Source organism: Patella vulgata, chromosome 2, assembly GCF_932274485.2.
Source record: "Patella vulgata chromosome 2, xgPatVulg1.2, whole genome shotgun sequence".
Classification (NCBI taxonomy): domain Eukaryota; kingdom Metazoa; phylum Mollusca; class Gastropoda; family Patellidae; genus Patella; species Patella vulgata.
Genome location: NC_065880.2, coordinates 84693700 through 84716759, shown reverse-complemented (window position 1 = coordinate 84716759; position 23060 = coordinate 84693700). Strand labels below are relative to the sequence as shown.

The 23060-nt window shown below is 35.1% G+C and overlaps 1 protein-coding gene across 1 annotated transcript; it reads left to right on the top strand.

Annotated features, from left to right (window-relative positions):
- Positions 1-1101: 1101 nt before the first annotated feature.
- LOC126812102 (glutamate dehydrogenase, mitochondrial) lies at positions 1102-22017 on the top strand. Its single transcript, XM_050538347.2, has 11 exons — positions 1102-1637; positions 8704-8904; positions 9669-9755; positions 10415-10503; positions 11483-11581; positions 12566-12703; positions 14368-14505; positions 16274-16354; positions 17079-17202; positions 17665-17819; positions 18218-22017. The coding sequence occupies exons 1-11, from the start codon at positions 1247-1249 to the stop codon at positions 18335-18337; spliced, it is 1623 nt and encodes a 540-aa protein (XP_050394304.1). The 5' UTR covers positions 1102-1246; the 3' UTR covers positions 18338-22017.
- Positions 22018-23060: the final 1043 nt, after the last annotated feature.

The following is a 23060-nucleotide window of genomic DNA, read 5'->3' as shown; positions in this document are numbered from 1 at the left end:
CCATCAGGACGTTTCATTGTATACGTGCATGCTGTCCATAATGGACGTTTTGATGCAATAAACATCTTATCTTATCTTATGAGTGCATGCCATTATGTATATAAAGTATTTCAACATAGAAATCAAGCCTCGCCCTAACAAGGTATTATACAAGGCAAAATTCACGTTTTATTTTTATTTTTTTAACATCTATACATTTTGAAATAATGTCTCTGATATATTTATTCTCACTTTTAACACGAACCTGTAGTTCATGTTTCGTATTCTTATTTGTCATTTTAATTATATGAATTGTATGCGGTCTGGAATGGGTGTTAAGATACAATAAAAATCTTATCTTATAAGTATATATGATTAAATTTCCTGGTGGATTTAAACAATAATACTTTGTTCAAATAAGATTCATTTTAGCCGAGCGTACGTGCATTTTAAACACTGTCAACGGTGTGAGAGTTCAAAACAAACCAAAGGTTTATATTATTTCATCTCCTTGTTGATATTCCCGTTGTAATGACACGGTTATCGTACGCGTATTTTGTTACCAGGTGAGCTGTGACCTCTAAACAGTATATCTAACACAGTTTTATGGAAAACAACTGGATTTTAATCGGAGCTCTACCGTTTCGAACTACAACTACCCTCGATTGGTCTTTTTCAAGCAAGTGGCTCCAATTAAAATACAGTTATTATTTCGATAGAAATGTGTTTATTTTAATGTGTCCAATTACTGGATCATATAAATGATGCCATTATGGCATTATCAATATTATCATTCAGATTTTTACAGATTGAGAATATTTCCGATAACAATAATATATAATATATCAACAATTTAAAATTAGGTTAGATATTACTTGGTATTCAATTATAACTTGGTTAATGTAATATGGGGATATTGTCTGAAATAGCGGTTACTCTTTTGTGAAAATATCTGCACTTGTTCGTAAAAACATGTGTTTTTGTCGGCCGATGTTATGGCTTTGTGCCACAACTATTTACAATCGTTATGATTGGATAATCCCAACCACGTGCTTGACACACCTCTTTCCAGAAGGTTAGGTCAAGGACAAAAATGAACTAATCAGAGAGCTGGAATCGGCCACATCCGTTTTATTCGTCATAGGCTTCTCGTCATTGGAATTGCTACTGGTGTTAGGGTTACCTGTATGTCAGATTTTTGACTTTCAGTCAGTACCATTGGAATTGTCTAACATTGAGAGTAGCTGAAATTTAACACCTAGCAAATATGCTTCGTGCAGCTACAAGGGACCTGGCCCAAAAGGTGGGAAACCAGGCGCTTTTGAATAACGCTGCTGCGGCTGTGGTATGTACTGAACCGTCAACCAGACAACTTTCATCGGGTTCGGAAGGAAAAGAAGGCAAGGGATTTTTCCAAATGGTGGAACTGTTTTTCGACAAAGCAGCAGCCCATATCGAAGACCGATTACTCCAAGAGATAAAGGGAAAAGGCACATTGGAAGAAAAAAAGAAGAAAGTGCAAGGAATTTTAAGAATTATTAAACCAAATAATCACATTCTTGCCATAAATTTTCCAATTCAACGAGATAATGGTGAATATGAAATGATTGAAGCTTACAGAGCTCAACACAGTCAACATAGAACTCCCTGTAAAGGAGGTAATGTAATCAAAGAAAAACTAAAATCATAACCCATCAGATTTTCTGTGAATGTCACATGTCAAAGTTTATACCGATACTGTAGTCGTGACAGTGCCAATAATGCTAATATCAGATTCATAATCGTTGACTGTGAGTGACATTTGTCCAGCGCGCATTTGAGTGTTGACATTGGCCCAGCGCACATTTGCAATTGGTCCAGCACACATTTGACATTGGTCCAAAATACATTTGACATTGTTCACGGAGCTAGGTCTAGTAGGGCCGACTCAACAAATTTGCAAAGTCTTGATAGATGTTTCAAGTAAAGTCGCCAGTCAGGTCTTTCACGCGACTTAAGTGAATTGGCATCGGAACTGGAGTAAACGGTGGATGGCAGATCAGTGATAATAATTTTAAAAAGTTCTTGGCATGAACTTTGTATTTTAAATTACATGAATACCATAAGTCACCCATTTTCAAATCAAAATGTAGGCAAGGAGATTTTTTTATTGTTGTTTATTGCTCAAAAAAATAAAATAAGCCAACCTCAAATTGGTAATTAATAAAATAAATGAAACCCTTACTAGTCTACAGTACCTTAATGCTGAATGCTTTATGATACTGTCAAAGGACTGTACTAAAAATGAGGTTTAGAGGTACATCATTGTAAAATTTTTAGGCTATATCATATGATGTTGTTTCGAAAACAACTTACATCTGTCTACCAGGATTTATTTATTTTCCGCTAAGTTGATCTTTTGATGTTGATGTTTTGGTAATTTGCTTTGATTACTCTCTAAATGATATCTTGCTAGTAATCTGTCAAAGTTTCAGCACTTATAATCTATAACTATCAAGAGCAGATGTATGTGATTAAGACGGTTCAACTCATCGGTACATGTACTATTGAAATCTGTTTAAGACATCTCCACTAATATGAAAATGAAAGGCTAAGTGAGTAAGATGCTGACTCGCTGGCTGGGGGATCGCGGGTTTGATCCCGGTGTTAACCAAAAAAATGTTCATCAGAATTTTGCGACATGGTTTCCCCTTGTCAGTGGTGCTGGGCGGAGGGCTGACAAGGACAGCTGTCTAGTCTTTGGCGTTAGCATGCACGTTAAAGATCTCATGGAAATTGGAATTTGATATGAGAGTAGGCTGTAGTACCGCTGCCTGGACAAAATATCTCTCATGGCACACTGTGGCGTATGCTCCTCTTCATTAGCCCAGTTGGAGCAGAACAGTAGGATGTTATACCCCATTTCATTTCATGAACAATCAGACGTTTGTAGAGTAAGCTTATCGATTAGTAGATACATGTATGCTACATGATAATCAAACGTATTTAGCCTGCCTGCACTACAGTATGGTACTTGTGAATGTAGTTCCCTTAGGATCCTGTTCTCTGACTGTTCCTTTATAGCTGCACTGCAATATGAAAATGCCACTCTGTTCAAAGACTATTTTGGAATCCTTACCTTCTATTTTTCTCTGTGATGTTTCTTTGTTCGCCAAGTTAAGGATTCCAAAATATACTTGGGGAAGAGCAGTATTTTTCTATTGCAGCAATATAGGGATGGATAGGAACGGTTAACGGACAAGATCCGATTAGAGACTGTTCTTAAAGGAACTATGGTGAATGGTGATCTTTATTTAGGAGGCACAACATCCATATTCTACTTGTCTAGTCAGTACTGGCTATATATATACATATGTATATGCTTACTCTAGTATACATGTAGTTCTCTAGTAGTACGTACATGTAACATAACCAATATAAACTATAAGAGAGCTAGAGGTCAAACTATTAGCCTACTGCATACATATAGATCTTGTTTTTAGACTCTCTGTGTAAACTTGGTGCAAAAACTGAGAAAATATGATAAATAATTTGAAATTGGTTAGACCACATGGGGTGATATTATTAGATTAATTTATGATACAATATAGGCTGACATATGATTGACGCAAGTGCTAGTAGCCTACTGTATTATGAGAATTACACATTTGTGTTGTAGGCCACAACTTGTAGCGTCTCCTTGATTGATATGTAACCCAGTAGGTGGTTATCAATGGATCTATATTTATGCCAATCCTAGTTCTGGAATTGGGGGGGGGGTTGGATGGCTGAATTGTTAGCGTGTTCATGTTCATTGTATCATCAGGTCTGTCAAGGAGTCAACTGGCTTGGTTTCGATTCCCCAGCCTGTCCAACCTCGTGGGTTTTCAAGCGAATTATTGAAGTAAATTGAACCGTATATTAGTCCTGAAATGACCTAGTTTGTGTCCAGTGGACTCTCTCTTGAGATTACATATATATACATGATTGATTTTTTGGATTCTTTTTGGTGCATTTTCAAATTTCTCGAAATTGAGAATTTTTCAGGTCAACATATCTGTTTATTCTTTTCCAATATTAATTGCTTTCATGATTTCATTGAATGAATATACTAGATTTGGTATGTTCTTCTGTCTAACTGGAGATCAAAAACTGATTAAATTCCATTAGTTTTAACTTTTAACTCAAATTGAATAAAGAATAAGCTTACTAAAATAGTCATATAAAATTATTTGAATTTAAATATTTATGTGTGCCCATATTTGAACAGTTTTATAATGCAACCCCAGTTGGATTCTGGTAAAATATGAAATTGATAATTTGATTAATTAAAAAAGGGAACTCTATTCCTCATTAATTTTATTCACAATAGATGTGCATGTACATATGAAGAGACTATGAAGACCTTTTTACTGTATGTAGATAAAGCCAATAATACTGAGATACATGTCGTGTATAACGGATTTTGTGGACATATTTGTTTACTACGAAGCTAAAATTAGTAAACAGATCAACTCACCCCTAAAGTCCTTACAATGAAAAATGTAATTTGATAGTACATGTACATTGTACTTCAATCAACTCAATCCAACACTACACTCAAACACGTCTTGTGATTTGTGAAACTTTTTTGTTTTCACTGTTCAGTGTCCATAGTTTATCAGCAAATTTATGCCACCTTGATTTTCAGACATGAAAATAGACCCCCACTTTAAAAGACATGTATATTAAGACTTTTATAGAAAGGCAACCAGTCCATGTACATGTATCAGTTAGTACAAAAGCGCACAAAAAATCGTTTAGTCTGCATAAAAAAGTGTACCGAAACTTAACTTACAGAATGAGATGTTAAATGCATCCAGGCACTGTCAAAAAAACTGTACAGAAACCCAACAAAACATACAAAGGATCCCTAATTCAATGAACATAACAATACATGTATTGGAACATGAATAAGAAGCAAAAGCTACAGTAATTATATGATGTCTCTAATCTAGTTCACTACATGTATGATACTGATAACCTTGTCAATTAAGCAATTATCAGTTCAATCATCCATTCATAACTAGAAATAACATAATTGTAATTAAATTTCTATTGCTATGATCTGAGATTGTGAGTTATCAGGGTACACACAAGTCATTGATTTTGAATAAAGTTACATGCAAATGCACCGGAAAACTCAAATTATACTACATGTATATAAAGATATTTTAATTTACATGTAATTGGCATTCACAGGAAAATATTCAGTTTCTTTTTAAACAAAGGGTATTCATAAGTTTTAAATGTATAATTATGGAGTGAATACATGTACATGTATATTTAAGTATAAGCAATGTAGATGTACTTGGCATAGGCCTACACAGGAAAGTATTTAATTTCTGTTTAAACAAAGGGTATTCATAAATTTTAAATGTATCATTATGGAATACATGTAAGTACCGAAACAAACCATGTTCAGGGTTTTTTGTGTGTGGTATTTTGCTCAGTGTTTGAATATACATGTACTTTAATTTGAATCCCTACAATCTTATTAAAACACAGAACCTATTTCATTTCATTTTTTTTTATAGTTCAAAATTTCATTTTATTTGTTTTTACTACACTAGGATCTAGAAGAGTTGTTATATTACCAGCATTTTGGTTGAAGTGAGGGATAAGCCAATGAAACGGTCTGTTACGATGCTTTCTTGGCCTTCCAAGCACTGAACTGTGGGAAAACCAATAGAAACATCAACGCTGATTGATTAATCAATGTCTGACGTCATAGGGTCAAAAGCCCTTGTACGACCCCTGACAGGACATTCTAGTACAACTTGTCAGAGCTTCATGTAGTGTAGGCCATCGAAAGTATAAAAAACAAAACGAAATATAGATCTGTATTTTAATCTGATTGGAATCCCTATGCCCTGTCATAAACAGTAAACATGTGGCAAGGAATCTTAAAATGTCTCCAAGGTTTGACCACTTTTTATTGCAGTTTATACTGTTTGTCTATTTAAGTTCAGTTGTATTTGTAAGAATTGCTTAAATGGTGTTACCAGTCTCCTAACACTGCTAAAGACCATTACGCGTTAGCAAATTATTGAAGTAAAAATTGAACCATAAGTTAGTCCCGAAATGACCAGTAAACGTGTGGCAAGGAATCTTAAAATGTCTCGAAGGTTTGACCGCTTTTTATTGCAGTTTATACTGTTCGTCCATTTAAGTTCAGTTGTATTTGTAAGAATTGCTTAAATGGTGTTACCAGTCTCCTAACACTGCTAAAGACCATTACTCGTAAGCAAATTATTGAAGTAAAAATTGAACCATAAGTTAGTCCCGAAATGACCAGTAAACGTGTGGCAAGGAATCTTAAAATGTCTCGAAGGTTTGACCGCTTTTTATTGCAGTTTATACTGTTCGTCCATTTAAGTTCAGTTGTATTTGTAAGAATTGCTTAAAAGGTGTTACCGGTCTCCTCCCACTGCTAAAGACCCCTACGATCAAGCGAATTATTGAAGTAAAAATTGAACCATAAGTTAGTCCCAAAATGACCTGGTTTGTGTCGAGTGGACATTAAACCCCATTGTTCTCTTCTCTCTTGACATTGAACCCAATTTCTCTCTCTCTTTAAATGGTGTTATTACATGGTGTCACTTCCTATTGATAAAGTGAACGGAGGGGAACATATGTCAGTCTCCCCAAAAATGTGGCTACTTTTAATATGTTATGGGTGAAAAGGAGGTCAACAATATACACTAGAATCTATAACCATATACATTTATTATTGGGTGCTCAGTCTTTCCATAAAATTTGACTTTTAATGTTATGAGTGTAAATGAGGTAAACAAGATACACTTGAATCTGTAACCTTGTACATGTACATGTCATTGTATTATTGGGTGCTAACGCTCCCCATAAAACGTGACTTTTAATGTTATGGGTGTAAATCAGGTCAACCAGATACACTAGAATCAATAACCTTATACATGTATTATTGAGTGTTCACCCTTTCCATAAAATGTGACTTTTAATGTTATGGGTATAAATGAGGTTAACAAGTTACACTAGAATCAATAACCTTATACATGTATTATTGAGTGCTCAGTCTCCCCATAAAATATGACTTTAAATGTTGTGGGTATAAGTGAGATTAATACATGTGTAAGTAAGATACATTAGTTAGAGTCAATAACCTTATACATGTACATATATTATTGGGTGCTCACCCTTTCCATAAAATGTGACTTTTAATGTTATGGGTATAAATGAGGTCAACACGATACACTAGAATCAATAACCATGTACACGTATTATTAAGTGAGAAAGATCTGAATTGATTATTTACTTTTCATTTTGAATAGGTCGTAGTAAAACCTTTTACTCACTCACTAGATTATAATACCCTACAATACAATACACAACCAGGGTTTTATTATATATGGCCCACCGAGTTCACAAAGCATTCTTAGACTTACATTAAGAATTAACTCAAGTTCTAATCACAGTTTATGAGAAAAATCTTTGATCCAGAAATGCGAAAATTTGCACACAGTTTCTTGTTGATGTATTTGATACATTAAAACAACAAAAGTTTTATAAAGAGCTATATTTTAGTTAAAATAAGGCGAACAATTTTAAGTAAATTCTTCACCTAAGTCTGAGAATGGTTTGTGAACTCAAGGCATCATCTACACGTATAGAAAGTTCAAGGGAATGTTTCAAGCTAATTTTGTTATAACATTTATATGCATTGTTTACTAACCAATCAAATTATTGAACGCAAAGTCTGTAATCAATTATATGTTGCAAATTCGGATGGTATGAAAACCGAGGTACCGTGTACACATTGGTAGGCACTGTGCATTTAAAAGAACTCTTGACAGTTGGAAATCGATATAAGAGTAGGCTGGAGTGCTGCTGTCCTGGCAAAATTTACCTCATATCACACTGCATGGCGTATGCCCTTCTTCATTAGCCCAGTAGGAGCAGAACAGTAGGACGTTAGACCCTATTTCATTTACATTGTGCATAGAAATAATAATTTATTAGATCTGGTGTTTTTTTAAAAACCCATATTATAAAACTCTAGTTAAACAAATCAAAAATTTACAGTAACCTTTTTGGGGGACACTTTACTATTGATTGTATTGAAATTAACAGGGCTGGTCCACTAGGCTAACATTGATACAGTTACAGCATTTGAGTTTTGTTAAAGAAGTAAACACCTATATGAGGTCAAGGTCAGTCTTTGCCCTTGATGAGTTACACATGTACAACAATTAAAGATACATTATGTAAGATTTAGATAAAGAACTAGCCATTCTTGCTACAATAGTTCAAAAGTAAATGATGTAAAATGAATAATTTGAAAATTTCATTCAAATTACTCTATTGCAAGCGAAGATATTAGCCTTTGAAGGTTTGACAGACGTGTGCAATAATTTCAACCACCGTACTGGTTGATCGAAGCTAAGTCTTGCTCCTCCATATTTGATTAAATCAAAGTATCGCTGAACCATTCTAATCTATTTAATATCAGAGAAATCTGAGGCCATCAAGAGTTGATTAAGGCCTGGATCAGTTAATTAATGTCTAATTAATACTTTAGAAAACATTTCAGGCCTAAAGAAAGACCTGCAATAGGCAGATTTAGCTCTTGCATAATGCATGTTTAACATATATTTATTTACTATCAATTCAAGTATAAGATATAGGCCCCTGGTTAATGTAGATGTTTTTTATTTACTATTATTTCAGGTATAAGATACAGCCCCCTGGTTAATGTAGATGAAGTAAAAGCCTTGGCTGCGTTGATGACGTATAAATGTGCTGTAGTTGACACACCATTTGGTGGAGCGAAAGCTGGTGTGAAAATTGACCCCAGAAATTACTCGGAAAATGAACTGGAGAAAATTACTCGAAGATTAGCCATAGAGTTGGCCAAGAAAGGGTTTATTGGTATGAAAAACCAGTAGTTACTTCAAATGCTTTTATTGAATTGGGTAGATCTGCTTTAAAAATTTAGATATGCTGTCAGTATTATTGCAGGTTAACCCATTTTAATCCAAATTAGGGGGTTTGATGGCCGTATGGTTAGTGTGTGTGCGTTGTATCATAAGGTCTGTCTTTGAGTCAACTGGTGTGGTTTTGATTTCCAGGTTGTATGTGACAAGGAATAGGGCTGTCTGTTCAACTTCATGGGTTTTCTCCTCCGGTTTCCCCCAACTGCTAAAGATCCCTAGGCACCAGTGAATTATTGAAAAAAAATTGAACCATATGTTAGTCCCGAAAAGACCTAGTTTGTGTCGAGTGGATGTTAAACCCCATTTCTCTCTCTCCCTATATAACATCAGCCAATCAAAGACAACATAATTACGTTCCTAAACAACCACTGTCTTTCTAAATATACCTTCCTATAATTCACCACAAAAGCAAGCCCAATATTATTTGTTGAATTAGTAATATATTTTGATGTTGAATCAGTAATATATTTTGATGTTGAATCAGTAATATATTTTGATGTTGAATTAGTAATATATTTTGATGTTGAATCAGTAATATATTTTGATGTTGAATTAGTTATATATTTTGATGTTGAATTAGTAATATATTTTGATGTTGAATCAGTAATATATTTTGATGTTGAATCAGTAATATATTTTGATGTTGAATTAGTAATATATTTTGATATTGAATTAGTTATATATTTTGTGTAATTCTAGGTGCTGGTATTGATGTTCCTGCTCCAGACATGGGTACTGGAGAACGTGAAATGAGCTGGATTGCTGACACTTTTTCACAAACTTTAGGTAAATGGCATTTTATTTCTACACTAAGACCTGTTCTCCGGCGAAAAAGTCAGTCTAATGCAAATGTAATGGGACCATTTCCATCTAACTGATGGAAACCCTGCAGACATGTGCAATAAAATAGGGTGGGGTGGGGGTCATGTTTAAATCAATTGCAGAGTATGCTTATGGTTGAGGAAATTTTCAATTCTTTATAAAGTTATATATACTGAACAGAGCTGAGCCATTTTTGGACTGATGTTCCTTTTGGATATTCAACTTAGATCGTAAGGTCTGTCATTGAGTCGAAGTGACGTGGTTTCGATTCTCGCTTGTATGTGACAAGGAGTCGGGTCGCCTGTCCAACGTCGAGGGTTATTTCCGAAGATGTTAAACCTTCATTTCTCTCCTTCTGTCAAAAGTAGCTTGAGCAAATTAAAATGATTTTGGTTATTACACGTAGCCTATTGACGTGTTAAAGGTTTTCAACAATCTATATTTGTGTTGCCCTAAAGCATAATTATTTACCTTTCCAGAGATGCATTCACAATCATTTATTGAATGTAAATGAAATTTAACATATGTCGATTCTTTTGATGGATTTTAGATCATTGTACTATAGACTTACGTAGATTTTGTACTATAGGTGTAGATGTATAATATATGTGTATTATTTGTAGGTCATTATGATATTAATGCTAGAGCTTGTGTAACGGGTAAACCTATAGCTCAAGGTGGTATACATGGTCGTGTTTCAGCTACTGGTCGTGTAAGTATAAATATTTACAGACATTTGTCTCAGTATATGAATAGCATTTTAAGTCATGTGTAAAAAACGGAACATATTATAGCTATTTACAGCTTACTACATGTCTGAAAAATCCCAAATTTTCTCTGATAAACAGATTTTTGCTGGCATGTGTTGCAGGACAAAGTGTCTGGCAATGACAGTGCCTTGTAGTTTGGACGGGACAAAAAACCAAGGTCCTGTATGTAAAGGCACACTATTGGCAGTAATAACTGGGTTGGCACATGCCAGTTCTTATGCAAATATAACTATGACACATGTCGGTTCTTCATACTTTCATTCAACACAAAACATGCGGCCCCTTGCCGCTGGTATAATACATATAGATACGAAACAATGTCTCAATATCAAAAACAATAAACCGGAAGTAACAAGGGAGATAAATCATGTTATCCGGCAGTTGGAATTCGAAATAAGAGTAGGCCATAGCGCTGGTGTCCGTGCAAAATTTCTCTCCTAATACACAGCATGGTGTAAGCTCGTCTTCATTAGCCCATTTGATGCAGAAAACTAGGACCTTAAACCCTATTTCATTTCATTTCTTTATCAACCTATGAAATAAGTGACAGCTCCTTTATGTTGACCGTCTTTAACTTGTGGGGTGTTGGTTGGCCGAATGATTAGCACGTACGCTCTGTATCATAAGGTCTATCATTCAGTCGACTGACATGGTTTTGATTGCCCGGTTGTACATGACAAGGAGTGGGCTCGCCTGTCAAACCTTGTGGGTTTTCTCCGGGTCCCCGGGTTTCCTCCCACTGGTAAAGACCTCTATGCGCAGAACCATGTGGTAGTCCCAAAATGACCTAGTTTGTGTCGAGTGGACGTTTAACCCCATTTCTCTCTCTTTCTCTCTTTAGCATGTATTGATTTCTTTGTACAGGAATTCTTTGTTTTACATATGTAAAATATTATTTATTGAAATGTTTTTGTATTGTAGGGTGTATTCCATGGTATTCAGAATTTTGTAAATGAAGCCAGCTATATGAGTATGGTTGGATTAACACCAGGTTTCGGTGATAAAACATTTATTGTTCAGGTGAGAGGATTATTATATCTCTACCTGCGGAAACTGTTAATCTTTTCTTCGGGCATTTTATTTTGGGATGCGCATAGCACTATGAATCACATTTCTACGTTGATGAGATGAAGATGAGTTGGTGGTAAACACGCACACTGCAATTACTAAATATCTGACTCTCCGCGGCACATTTAAATTATCCCATTGAAAATGGGTAGAAAACACTGATACTGCTAATCAATATGTTATCTGATATAAATAAAAAAAAGTGATATTTCTAAGGTTCTTAAAGTAACAATGCGCCATTGGCATTTGTGCTAAAATACCAAATTTCCAGGGGGTTGGATGACTGAATGGTTAGCGTGCGCGAGCTGTATCATAAAGTCTGTCATTGAGTCGACTGGCGTGGCAAGGAGTAGGGTCGCCTGTCCAACCTCGTGGGTTTTCTCTGGGTCCTCCGGTTTCCTCCCACTGCTAAAGACCCCTACGCGCAAGCGAATTATTGAAATAAAATTAAACCATATGTTAATCCCGAAATGACCTAGTTTGTGTCGAGTGGACGTTAAACCCCATTTCCCTATCTCTTTGACTGGTTACAAAATTTTTTTTGTTATTCTTCTTGATATCAAACTAAAAACTTGCGGTTATGACAGTGTTTTCTCTCGTTAAAGATCATAAAACATTTGTCTTATCTTATAGTATAATAGGTGAACATTTATTGGGGGGGTGAAACTTCAATGAAAGTGGTCTACTTGACCTATAAGTGCACAAGATAAAGAATGAATAAATGAGTATGAATGAAAAGTCGGTAAAACTAATATGTTTCATCATAGTTATGAAATGCGGATAGTTCGATTTACTGGTTGTAGTTCAGTTTTTAACAACTGATTAGCTGATTCAGTAACCTTTATATCCTTAATTTTTTTTTTTTCATTTTCCCCCGGTCTTCATTAGACTTTAAACCACATTTCATTCATTTCCTTAATTTTTTTTACCTTTTAGGGATTAGGTAATGTAGGTCTTCATTCAATGAGATATTTACATCGTGCCGGAGCTAAATGTATCGGTATAAAGGAATTAACCGGCAGTATCTACAACCCAGAGGGTATCGACCCAAGAGAATTAGAAGATTATAAAATCGTGAGTACAGCTTTCCTCATTTTACAAAATTACATACATGAGCTGTGAGAGATTCTGTGGAGAGCTCTGTGAGAGATTCTGTTGAGCTCCGTGAGAAATTCTGTGGAGCTCTGTGAGAGATTCTGTGGAGCTCCGTGAGAGATTCTGTGGAGCTCCGTGACAAATTCTGTGGAGCTCTGTGAAAGAGTCTGTGGAGCCCCGTGAGTGATTCTGTGGAGCTCTGTGAGAGATTCTGTAGTTCTCTGTGAGAGATTCTGTGGAGCTCTGTGAGAGATTCTGTGAAGCTCATGAGAGATTCTGCGGAGCTCTGTGAGAAATTCTGTCCAGCTCCATGAGAAATTCTGTGTAGCTCTGTGAGAGATTCTGTGGAGCTCCGTGAGAGATTCTGTAGTTTTCTGTGAGAGATTCTGTGGAGCTCCGTGAGAGATTCTGTGGAGCTCCGTGAGAGATTCTGTGGAGCTCCGTGAGAGATTCTGTAGTTCTCTGTGAGAGATTCTGTGGAGCTCCGTGAGAAATTCTGAAGAGCTCCATGAGAGATTCTGTGGAGCTCCATGAGAGATTCTGTGGAGCTTCGTGAGAGATTCTGTGGAGCTCCATGAGTGATTCTGTGGAGCTCCGTGAGAAATTCTGTGGAACTCTGTGAGACTTTCTGTGGAGCTCTGTGAGAGATTCTATGGAGAGCTATGTGAGAGATTCTATGGAGAGCTATGTGAGAGATTCTATGGAGAGCTCTGTTAGGGCTTCTTTGGAGCTCCATGAGAGATTCTGTGGAGCATATAGAGAAAACAATTGATGGCTCGTGTTCAAGACAAAAAGTCCTTAATATTGTTAAAACTACTGGGAAGATGGGGGAGGGCATTGCGTTTATACATTGTCATTAGTATGTTGCAGGTCACTCCCATAAGTCATGCATTTGACATCCCAATCATTATGGAAAATGACTGAAAAAGACAAAACCTGATCATATTCATGAGAAAACTAGTATTTCCATTTAGACAAGCTTAGACGTTGATCGCAGCAGAGATTAATTTTCAAACACATCTCAAAAATGCAGGATTTACTTAGATTAGATTATCTTGATATGGCTGGTAGTATATTCCTTCGGACAACGACATTTGACAACAATTTGAAACCTCGTATAGGATATTCACATTGTCTGAAGAACAATCAGGTATCAACAGCCCTAAACAAAAGCTGGAAAAGTTACTCATGCATCTTTTCCCTTGGTCCATTGACTTGATTTGATATTTGTTGTTTATTTCTTGCAATGTCCGTGTAGTTTGTCTTATGGGTTTTGTGTGTAGTGTGGTTCTCCTGCACTTATATTAAGTCATTATAAGAAGATGTGTTATTGTAGACAATTATCATAATCAGACTTTGTTTCATTTCTTGGCAACAAAAGTGGCGGGAATTTGTATCAAATGCTTAAGTTTTTTTTACATATATGTTATTATTTGCTTGATAAAGATGAGAGTATCATCGTTGAAACGTTGCTTGTTAATAAACCAGTAATTGTTATTCCATAAAAAGTTCAGTTACTAAATGATTGCTTATCTGGTTGGATTTTGCCATGATCTGGTCTGTGCATAGGATTGTCCATGGATATTTTTACTCTTTCCGATATTTTCCTTGATTTGTTATTAAAATGTGATGTATTTTTATAGGAAAATGGTACGATTGTCGGATTCCCCGGAGCTCAGGCGTACGAAGATGATTTACTGATTGCTAAATGTGATATTCTTGTGCCAGCTGCCAGTGAACATCAACTAACCGCAGAAAATGCAGGCAAAGTTCAAGCTAGGGTAAGAGAATTTTCTCCAGGGTAAACGTTACTTTACTGCATCAACCAGGTAAATAAAGACTTAAACACGGCATCCAATTGTGTCAGGAGATGAATTGTGGCTTGACTGTTATACTACTGCCTATTCTTATTGGAGCTAGGTCCAGGGTTAGGATTAGCGCTAGCCCTGTTTACTTCTCGTGACTTACGATGAAAAATTGAGCTGGCCTTATCATTTAGCACTAACCACAATTGTGCTAGGAGATAAATTGTGGCTTGTTTGCTATGCTACTGCCTATTCTTATTGTGATTTCCAACTGTAAAGGATCTTTAACATGCTGTTTAGTGGGCCATAATGTCTGGGGTCGTGGTAATGTTCTTTATAAAATAAATACCTGAAAGGCGTATAATATATGGAAAACCGGCTGGGTTATATCAGTGAACAACAGTGTTTTAGTGAAACACTGAAATGGGGTTTAACATCAACTCGATGCAAACTTGGTATTTTTAGGACTAACATATGGTTCAATTTTATTTCAATAATTCTCTTTGTGTGCATGGGTCTTTAGCTTAGAGGAAACCCACAAGATTTTGACAGGTGGACCTACTCCTTGTCACATTCAAGCTGTGGATCGAAACCACTTAGCGTGACACAATTACAGACCTTATGATCTAATCATTCGGCCCCACCCCCCATTTAATATAGAAGGGTATGGCTGTAACATAGTTTATATCAGTAGATGGTAATATTTAAACATACATTATGCAAGAGCTAAATCTGCCTATTGCAGGTCTTTCTTTATGCCTGAAATGTTATATAGATTATTAATTAGACATTTATTAACATGAAAAGACCATAATCAACTCGCGATGCAATCTTATTTGTCCGATTTACATTGTATTTGGATCCGATCTGCTTTTCAATGCCCATTGATAATTAACCTCAAAAATGGATAATCAAGACTTTGTTAATTATCGTGGTAGCTGTAACAATGATAATCGAGGCTACAGTGATTTTAGAATAGGGTTTTCTCGGCTTAGAGTGAAGCAGTTTGACTGAAATTTTGAGCATATTCCCTTTACATTATCTATTGAGAACTGCCAGCTCTTTATCTAATCTTCCATAATGTATCTTTAAGTGCTAGTCCTGATTTTAGAATAAGGTTTTCTCGGCTTAGTGTGAAGCAATTTGACTGAAAATTAGAGCATATTCCCTTTACATTAACTAGTGAGAACACTGCCAGCTGTTTATCTAATCTTCCATAATGTATCTTTAAGTGCTAGTCTGATTTTAGAATAAGGTTTTCTTGGCTTAGTGTATATTCCCTTTACATTATCTAGTGAGAACTGCCAGCTCTTTTAAGTCTTTATCTAATCTTTCATTGTGCTAGTCCTGTATCTTGTGTTTTGTTTGTTTATTATAGTGAGAACTGCCAGCTCTTTATCTAATCTTCCATAATGTATCTTTAAGGGGGACCTGTAGGCGAAAAACATAAAAAATTCTCCAAAATTAGGGTTTTTAGATTTTGTTGTTTTTCACTTTCTCAGTGAATTATTATTTGATATTTGAATGCATTTTTTCTAAATTTTTATTTTTTTCCCTCATAAAATGTATTTACCCCGAAGGCCTGTTAAAAAAACAGATTGTCATTGTCAAAAAAATCGAATAAATTAGCCGTATTCAACGTCAATTAGTAATATATAAGGGAATGGCTATAACATAGTTTTTTCAATAGATGGTGATAGTTAAGTGCTAGTCCTGTATCTTGTGTTTAATTTATATATTATAGATTATAGCTGAAGGTGCAAATGGACCAACAACATTAGAAGCTGATCAGATATTTATACAAAACAATGTTTTAGTTATACCAGTAAGTTTAACTCTTTATTATAAAACTCAGCAAGATACGCCCACATTTTTCAAAAGATGGATGAAGAACAAAATCAATAGGACTCATCCTCTCATTGTTGAACAAGCTAAAATTGTAATTTTTCGTACAATCGGGCAAAGATCTATGAAGTTACTGTTCGATACATGCCAATATCAAAAGAAACCAAGATCTTTGGGATATAAACATAAATTTTAAGTTTCATCAAAATCAGATAGAAATTTTGACCTCTAAGGGGGCCCACAAGCTAAAACATGATCTTTCGTACAATCTGGGGCCATAATCCATGAAGTTAGGGTTTGATACATGCCAATATCAAAAGGACTGGGATCTTTGGGACATACATGTAAACATATATTTTAAGTTTTGTCAAAATCGGATAGAAATTGTGTTCCTTAGAGGGTCTACAAGCTTAAACATGATTTTCCGTACAAATAAATGTGGCTCCCTGAGTTGCCTGTGTAATCTCTTCTAATACTGATAACAAGTTTTGTGTAAAATAAAACACCTGATGTATGCCCTTCCTTGTATAATAAATTGCTTGTATATTTTATAATTTATATGATAAATTGCGTGTGTATTTTATAATTTGTATAAAAAATTGTTTGTATATTTTATAATTTATATGATAAATTGCTTGTATATTTTATATGATAAATTGTATATTTTATGATTTGTATAATAAATTGTTTGTATATTTGAACAGGATCTGTATATAAATGCTGGTGGTGTGACAGTATCATATTTTGAATGGTTGAAGAATTTAAATCATGTCAGTTACGGACGTCTCACATTTAAATATGAGAAAGATTCTAATTACCATTTACTTCGTAAGTTTATTATATATTAAATATGAGAGATTTTCATTGCTACCATCGTTACAATAATAAATTGAATTATTAAACGGCTATTGTCTTTCCATTCGTTCAAAATCACAATCATGCGATGGTCTAGAGTTGATTATGGTCTATAACTTAATGCCTAATTAATGATTTATATAACATTTGAGGACAAAGGAAAGATCTGCAATAGTAAGATATAGCTCTTGCATAATACATATTTAAGTCAGTTTGGATGTATAAAGAATGTTTTTTTGCTGGTGTTGCCCCTGCCATTTTATATCGATGTAAAATGAATGGACATCTTTTATTCAAGTCAAAAATAAATTTTTTAATTTCATTGGATTTTATATCAATGTAAAATGACTGATTCGAGTCGAAATAACTTTAATGACTTTTGTGTTTTAATGGACACAGGTTGTTGATGATCGAGTCTGTTTGTTCTAATTTCAGAAAGTGTACAGAAATCATTAGAAAGAAAATTTGCTCGAGATGGATCCCATATACCTATTATACCCAGTGAAGATTTCGAGAAGAGAATTGCTGGTGCCTCTGAAAAAGATATCGTACATTCTGGTTTAGAATATACCATGGAAAGATCAGCTAGGGTAGGTTAATGACTTTGCTTATTATCCAGGGAGCCACGGGTAAAGTAATGGCCAGCTAGCATGGAGGTCCCGTGTTCAATGTCCAACCTCGTGGGTTTTCTCCAGGTCATACGGTTTCCTCCCACTGCATAAGACCCCTACGCGCAAGCGAATTATTGAAATAAAATTGAACCATGTGTTTGATAACAAAGTGGACTTTCTCCAAAAGTTATATAGTATCTTCCCACTGCTAAAGATCCCTGTGAGCAAGCGAATGGTTGATATGAAAATATATCGTGTTAAGACCCAAAATGACCTAGTTAGTGTTTCTTGATATTTAACCCAATTCTGTCTCTGTAAAAAAACCAAAAAAAAAACCAATCATAAATGAAAAAGTTTATTTTGTTTTTTTATTTCAGAATATAATGAAGACATGTATGAAATATAATCTAGGTTTAGATCTTCGTACGGCTGCTTACATCACCGCCATCGAGAAAATCTTTGGTGTCTATCAAGAAGCCGGTTTAACATTTACATAAACTGCCATAATGATATGTCATTTAATAATATGGAAGGATACTCGCGAACTGGGTTTATTTTTTACTACTTTCACTTTTATCTATGCAATACCCCGGCCTCAGGAAACCTGATGAGAAATGGAATTGGGTGTTCTAGAAAATGTAGACACAAGCCAATACCTCAGGAAACATCCTGATAAGTCATCACTTAAGCTCGTAATAGCCCTTCACAAAGCATTTAGAGTTTGCAATAAACCTTGTGAGGAAAGGAAAATTTCATAATAAGTGGTATCAGATGTTCTAAAAAGCATAGGCACAAGCCAATACCTCATTAACTTATATTGCACCAATGGAAAACATTTGATTTATGATAATATATTTGTTGTATGAAAGTTGATGTTAAAAAACAACTAGAGTTTATATATTTTTCAAATCCAATAGATTTGGACATGATGGAAGTTATATATGTATGAGTCAATATCTACGGGTATTAACGTTGATCAATATTCCCCAGTAAATTAAAACGTTGATTAGTGTTAAATAGAGGTTAACTGTAAAGTAGTCTTGAACATTTATTATTGAGTACGAGTTAAAGTAGTAAAAATTAAACCTACGTTTAATGCTGGAAGTTTATATATATTTGACTGTATTTACATAATGGGAGATTATGATGGATATGTGCTTAGATCCAGTTGAAACTTTTATTGCCATATTACTTAATGTTATAATGTAACTAGATCTAATCTACGTCACCAATCTCCAACGACTTTCTACCTATAAATTGCTTGTTAATCGTACATTTCACTGAATGTTGATTTCGTTTTAAAAGTATGTCACCAGTCGCCGACGACTTTCTACTTGTGAATTGCCTGATAATCGTACCTTTTACTGGAAAAATAGCTGGCTTCTGTCAGGTTGATTTTGGTTTAAAAAGTATGTTGAATCTACATCATCAGTCTTCAACGACTTTCTACTTCTAACTTGCTTGTTAATTGTACGGTTTGCCTGAAAAATTATCTGGCTTTTGTCATTTTGAAGTTTATTTCGTTTTTAAAAATAGTTAATTTTGATTGAAAGTGTATATTTTCCGGGCACATACGATAACTTATGAAACAAGTAATATCATCTACTTATCAACTACTTTATTAATTTTATTGATCAATTATGTACCTGGGGCCTGTTTCACGAAATTTTAACTAAGATAAAATCCAAATTTTAGTAATTTGATTGGATAATATTAGATTGATTTTAGTACTAAGCCAGTCAAAATTGAAGTATCTACTAAAATTTGGATTTTATCTTTAGTTAGATTTCGAGAAACAGGGCCCAGACCAAGAAACATTTGGGTGAAAAAATACTGGCACCGGTTTAGATCATATCTTCTTGTTCCTGCAGGGCTCGACAAGTCAGGTGCTTGATATTTTGAATGTCTCAGAATGTACTAATTGACACTTTGGCCATGTTTTGGTTTTCAAATTATTTTCTACTTTTTGATCTAGTTGACATTAAGTAATATAGCTGTATATCGTACATCTGTTACAGTTGAAGTCTATGTCCACCAAGCATGACAGCAACCATCGCAGCAAGGGGCCCTTCGCTTGTATCAACAGTAAAAATGGGGGATTATTCTGGTCATTGTCCATCACACTCACACAAATACAATTTGTATGTCAGTATGGTACATTGGTACAAATTTATTTTTAGAACTAATTTGGTGTCCCGGATTGAAGCCAAGTCGGCCCCCTTTAATCTGACCCTGATCCCAGGCTGTAGTTATAGTTGTCCATGTGGACATTTGTACAGACAGTTGTAATTTCATATTGAATAATGATATTAATGTACCAAGCCTTGCTGGAAACTGTGAAAGCATAAAGTTTGACAATTCTAACACCCTGAAGATATTGTCGTCATGCTTGGTTGATAGAGATCTTTAGTTCAATAAGAATTTGATGGATCTGAATTATTTACAAATATTTAACGTCATTCTATAGTGCTATTTTTTATTTTTCCCTCCTGTGTTTTCTTCATTTTTTTTAAACTTCATTTGTGTATCACTATTAAAAATTAAATGTGTAATTTTATTCAAGGCAGTTGCCAAGGTGGTTTCCTGTTTAGTTAGGCGATGTGTGCATAGCAAGAGGATATTTGAGAGCACCCCTTTAAGGGTTGGGGGTTTGGGGGGGGGCCTAGCGATTTAACATATAATCTGTACATCGTAATGTTTGTCAACGATACCGGTGTCCAGAGGTCGATCTCATATCTGTATACGACGAAGGATCAGGTTGCTTGTGTAACAGCTTTTGTTATTCCCCGGAGTTTCTTCAACAGACAAGGAACCAAGTATTGCAGCCATCTTAGAATTGTAACAATATTCAAAATCTGTTAATCGATGTGAAATGGACCCTGGAACAAGCTTACCTAGGTTTATGTCGATCGTTCATGAATTTGCAGAGCTTTAGACTTGTTTTGAAGTGCGTCGCCCCGAAAAAACAAGAACAAGATCGAAAAATAAAACTATATCACTCATAAAGAATTAATTACATAATTCAGATTGTTTATAAATGAATTCTTGTTCTATAATTTATATACTGAAAATAATGAAATTAATATATCTTGATTATCTTAATTTTTACATATTGTTATTCTACATTCTTTTAGCTTAGAAGATCTGCTCGAATTCCAGGATTTATATCTTCAAAACTTTCATCTTTTAAGGCTACTCAAATTAATTTCGCTGAGCGCTTGTTAAAACATAGAGTATCTAATTGCTTAGCTTTCTTTCGGATTGACGTCCAGAATTATTTACTAAAATTATCCGATAAATTATGAATTTATTTTATTTATTTATTGAAAATGCTCATTAAAGTAATTATCGTTAATTTGGGTTTGGTTGTACAAAGCTTCAACAAATTTCATAAACTGGAAACATATCAAATTATTTCGATTTCATGCAAACCCAGATTAATGCAAGGAACGTCGGCGGAGAAATCTAAGTATTTCACCACACCACATGGCACAATTCCTGATGTATAGTACACTATAATACATTAAGACCAGGGATCTTAATTGGCTGTTTTTTGTCGGCTTTAGCCGCTTGAAGTTCATTCAAGCCGATTGGTAAAACAATGAACTGGTCACTATGGTATCATAAATCAATCTACTTTCGGCTAAATTGCAACGGGTTGATTATTACTTGTTAATTTAGTGGTCAATCAACTTGCTTGTCGGCTACAACAACAGCCATACCTTAGTGAAAATTTAAGACCCAGGGTAATTTGATGGAGGATTTCTTGTTTAAAGTTTATAAATATAAACAAAATTATGTAATGTAATCCATGTGGCGGAGAAAATATTGTAAAATTTGAAGAGCGGGGCCTTCATACTTAAACTTAAATATTTTATAATACAGCCTTTTCATTGGTTTAGAATATAAACTCAGCCAATGAATAGACAGAATCCTTAAAATATTTTAGTTTCATGTTTTTGAGAAGCAGGCCAGAGACTCCCCTTTTCATTTTATTTGATCTCTTCTATTCCTTGATCTATCATGGCCTGATTCCTGTGATTTGTTGTGTGTGAATTTCTCAGTCCTTTTTAGTCGTGTATAGAATCTGTAATATCTCCTCCTGATGAAACGTCATATTATACTGTGAAGATATATATTAGAAATTAATAAAATAGATCATAATTATACTTTATAATTCATTCTTATTTTATTTTTTTACACAAGGGGGGTAGGTGGGTGGGGTAGGGGGCTGAATGAACTTAAGCACACGCTTTATTTCATAAGGTCTGTCATTGAGTTTGGGGCCGAATGGTGAGTGCGCACGTTGTATCATAAGGTCTGTCATTCTTATGTTATTTTTTTTACACAAGGGGGTAGGGGGCTTTAGTATGTAAGGGCTGTCATTGAGTTTGGGGCTGCATAAATGGTGAGCGTGCGCGCGTTGTATCATAAGGTCTGTCATTCTTATGTTATTTTTTTTTACACAAGGGGGGCGTAGGGTGGCTGAATGGTCTAAAGCCGACGCTTTAGTTCATAAGGTCTGTCATTGAGTTGGGGTCCAAATAAATGGTGAGCGTTGTATCATAAGGTCTGTCATTAAGTTGGGGCTGAATAATTGGTGAGAGTACGCGTGTCATAGAGTCAAATGGGGTGGTTTCGATTCCCCGGTTGTACGTTACCAGGAGTAGGGTTGCCTGTCCAACATCATGGGTTATCTCCAGATCTTCCGGTTAATCCCACTGCTAAAGACCCATATACTATGCTCAAGCGAATTATTGAAATAAAATTGAACCATATGTTAGTCCCCAAATGATCTAGTTTGTGTCGAGTGGATGTTAAACCCCATTTCTCTCTCTGTGTCATTAAGTCAAGTGGCATGGTTTCCATTCCCAGTTGTAGGTGACAAGGAGTAGGGGTCGCCTGTAAAGACCCCAACACGTAAGCGAATCATTGAACCATATTTCTGTTTCTCTATCTCTGTCTTATGTTATATTTTTCAAAAGACTTTTTAAGGGTGCTTGTCGTCTGGGCAGTATACTCTCATCTCAGTTAGAATAATTTGAAATTGAAAGACGTTGGCCAAGAAGAATCTTCAGGATATTTCATGCATAGTCATTTAGATGGTACATGCGTGTGATAGTTGGAAATTGGAATACAAGGGAGTCACTGTGGCTCAGTAAGACGCTGGCATGCTAGCAAGGAGATCTAGGAGTTGCTCCCAGTGTGGTCTGAGAAAGT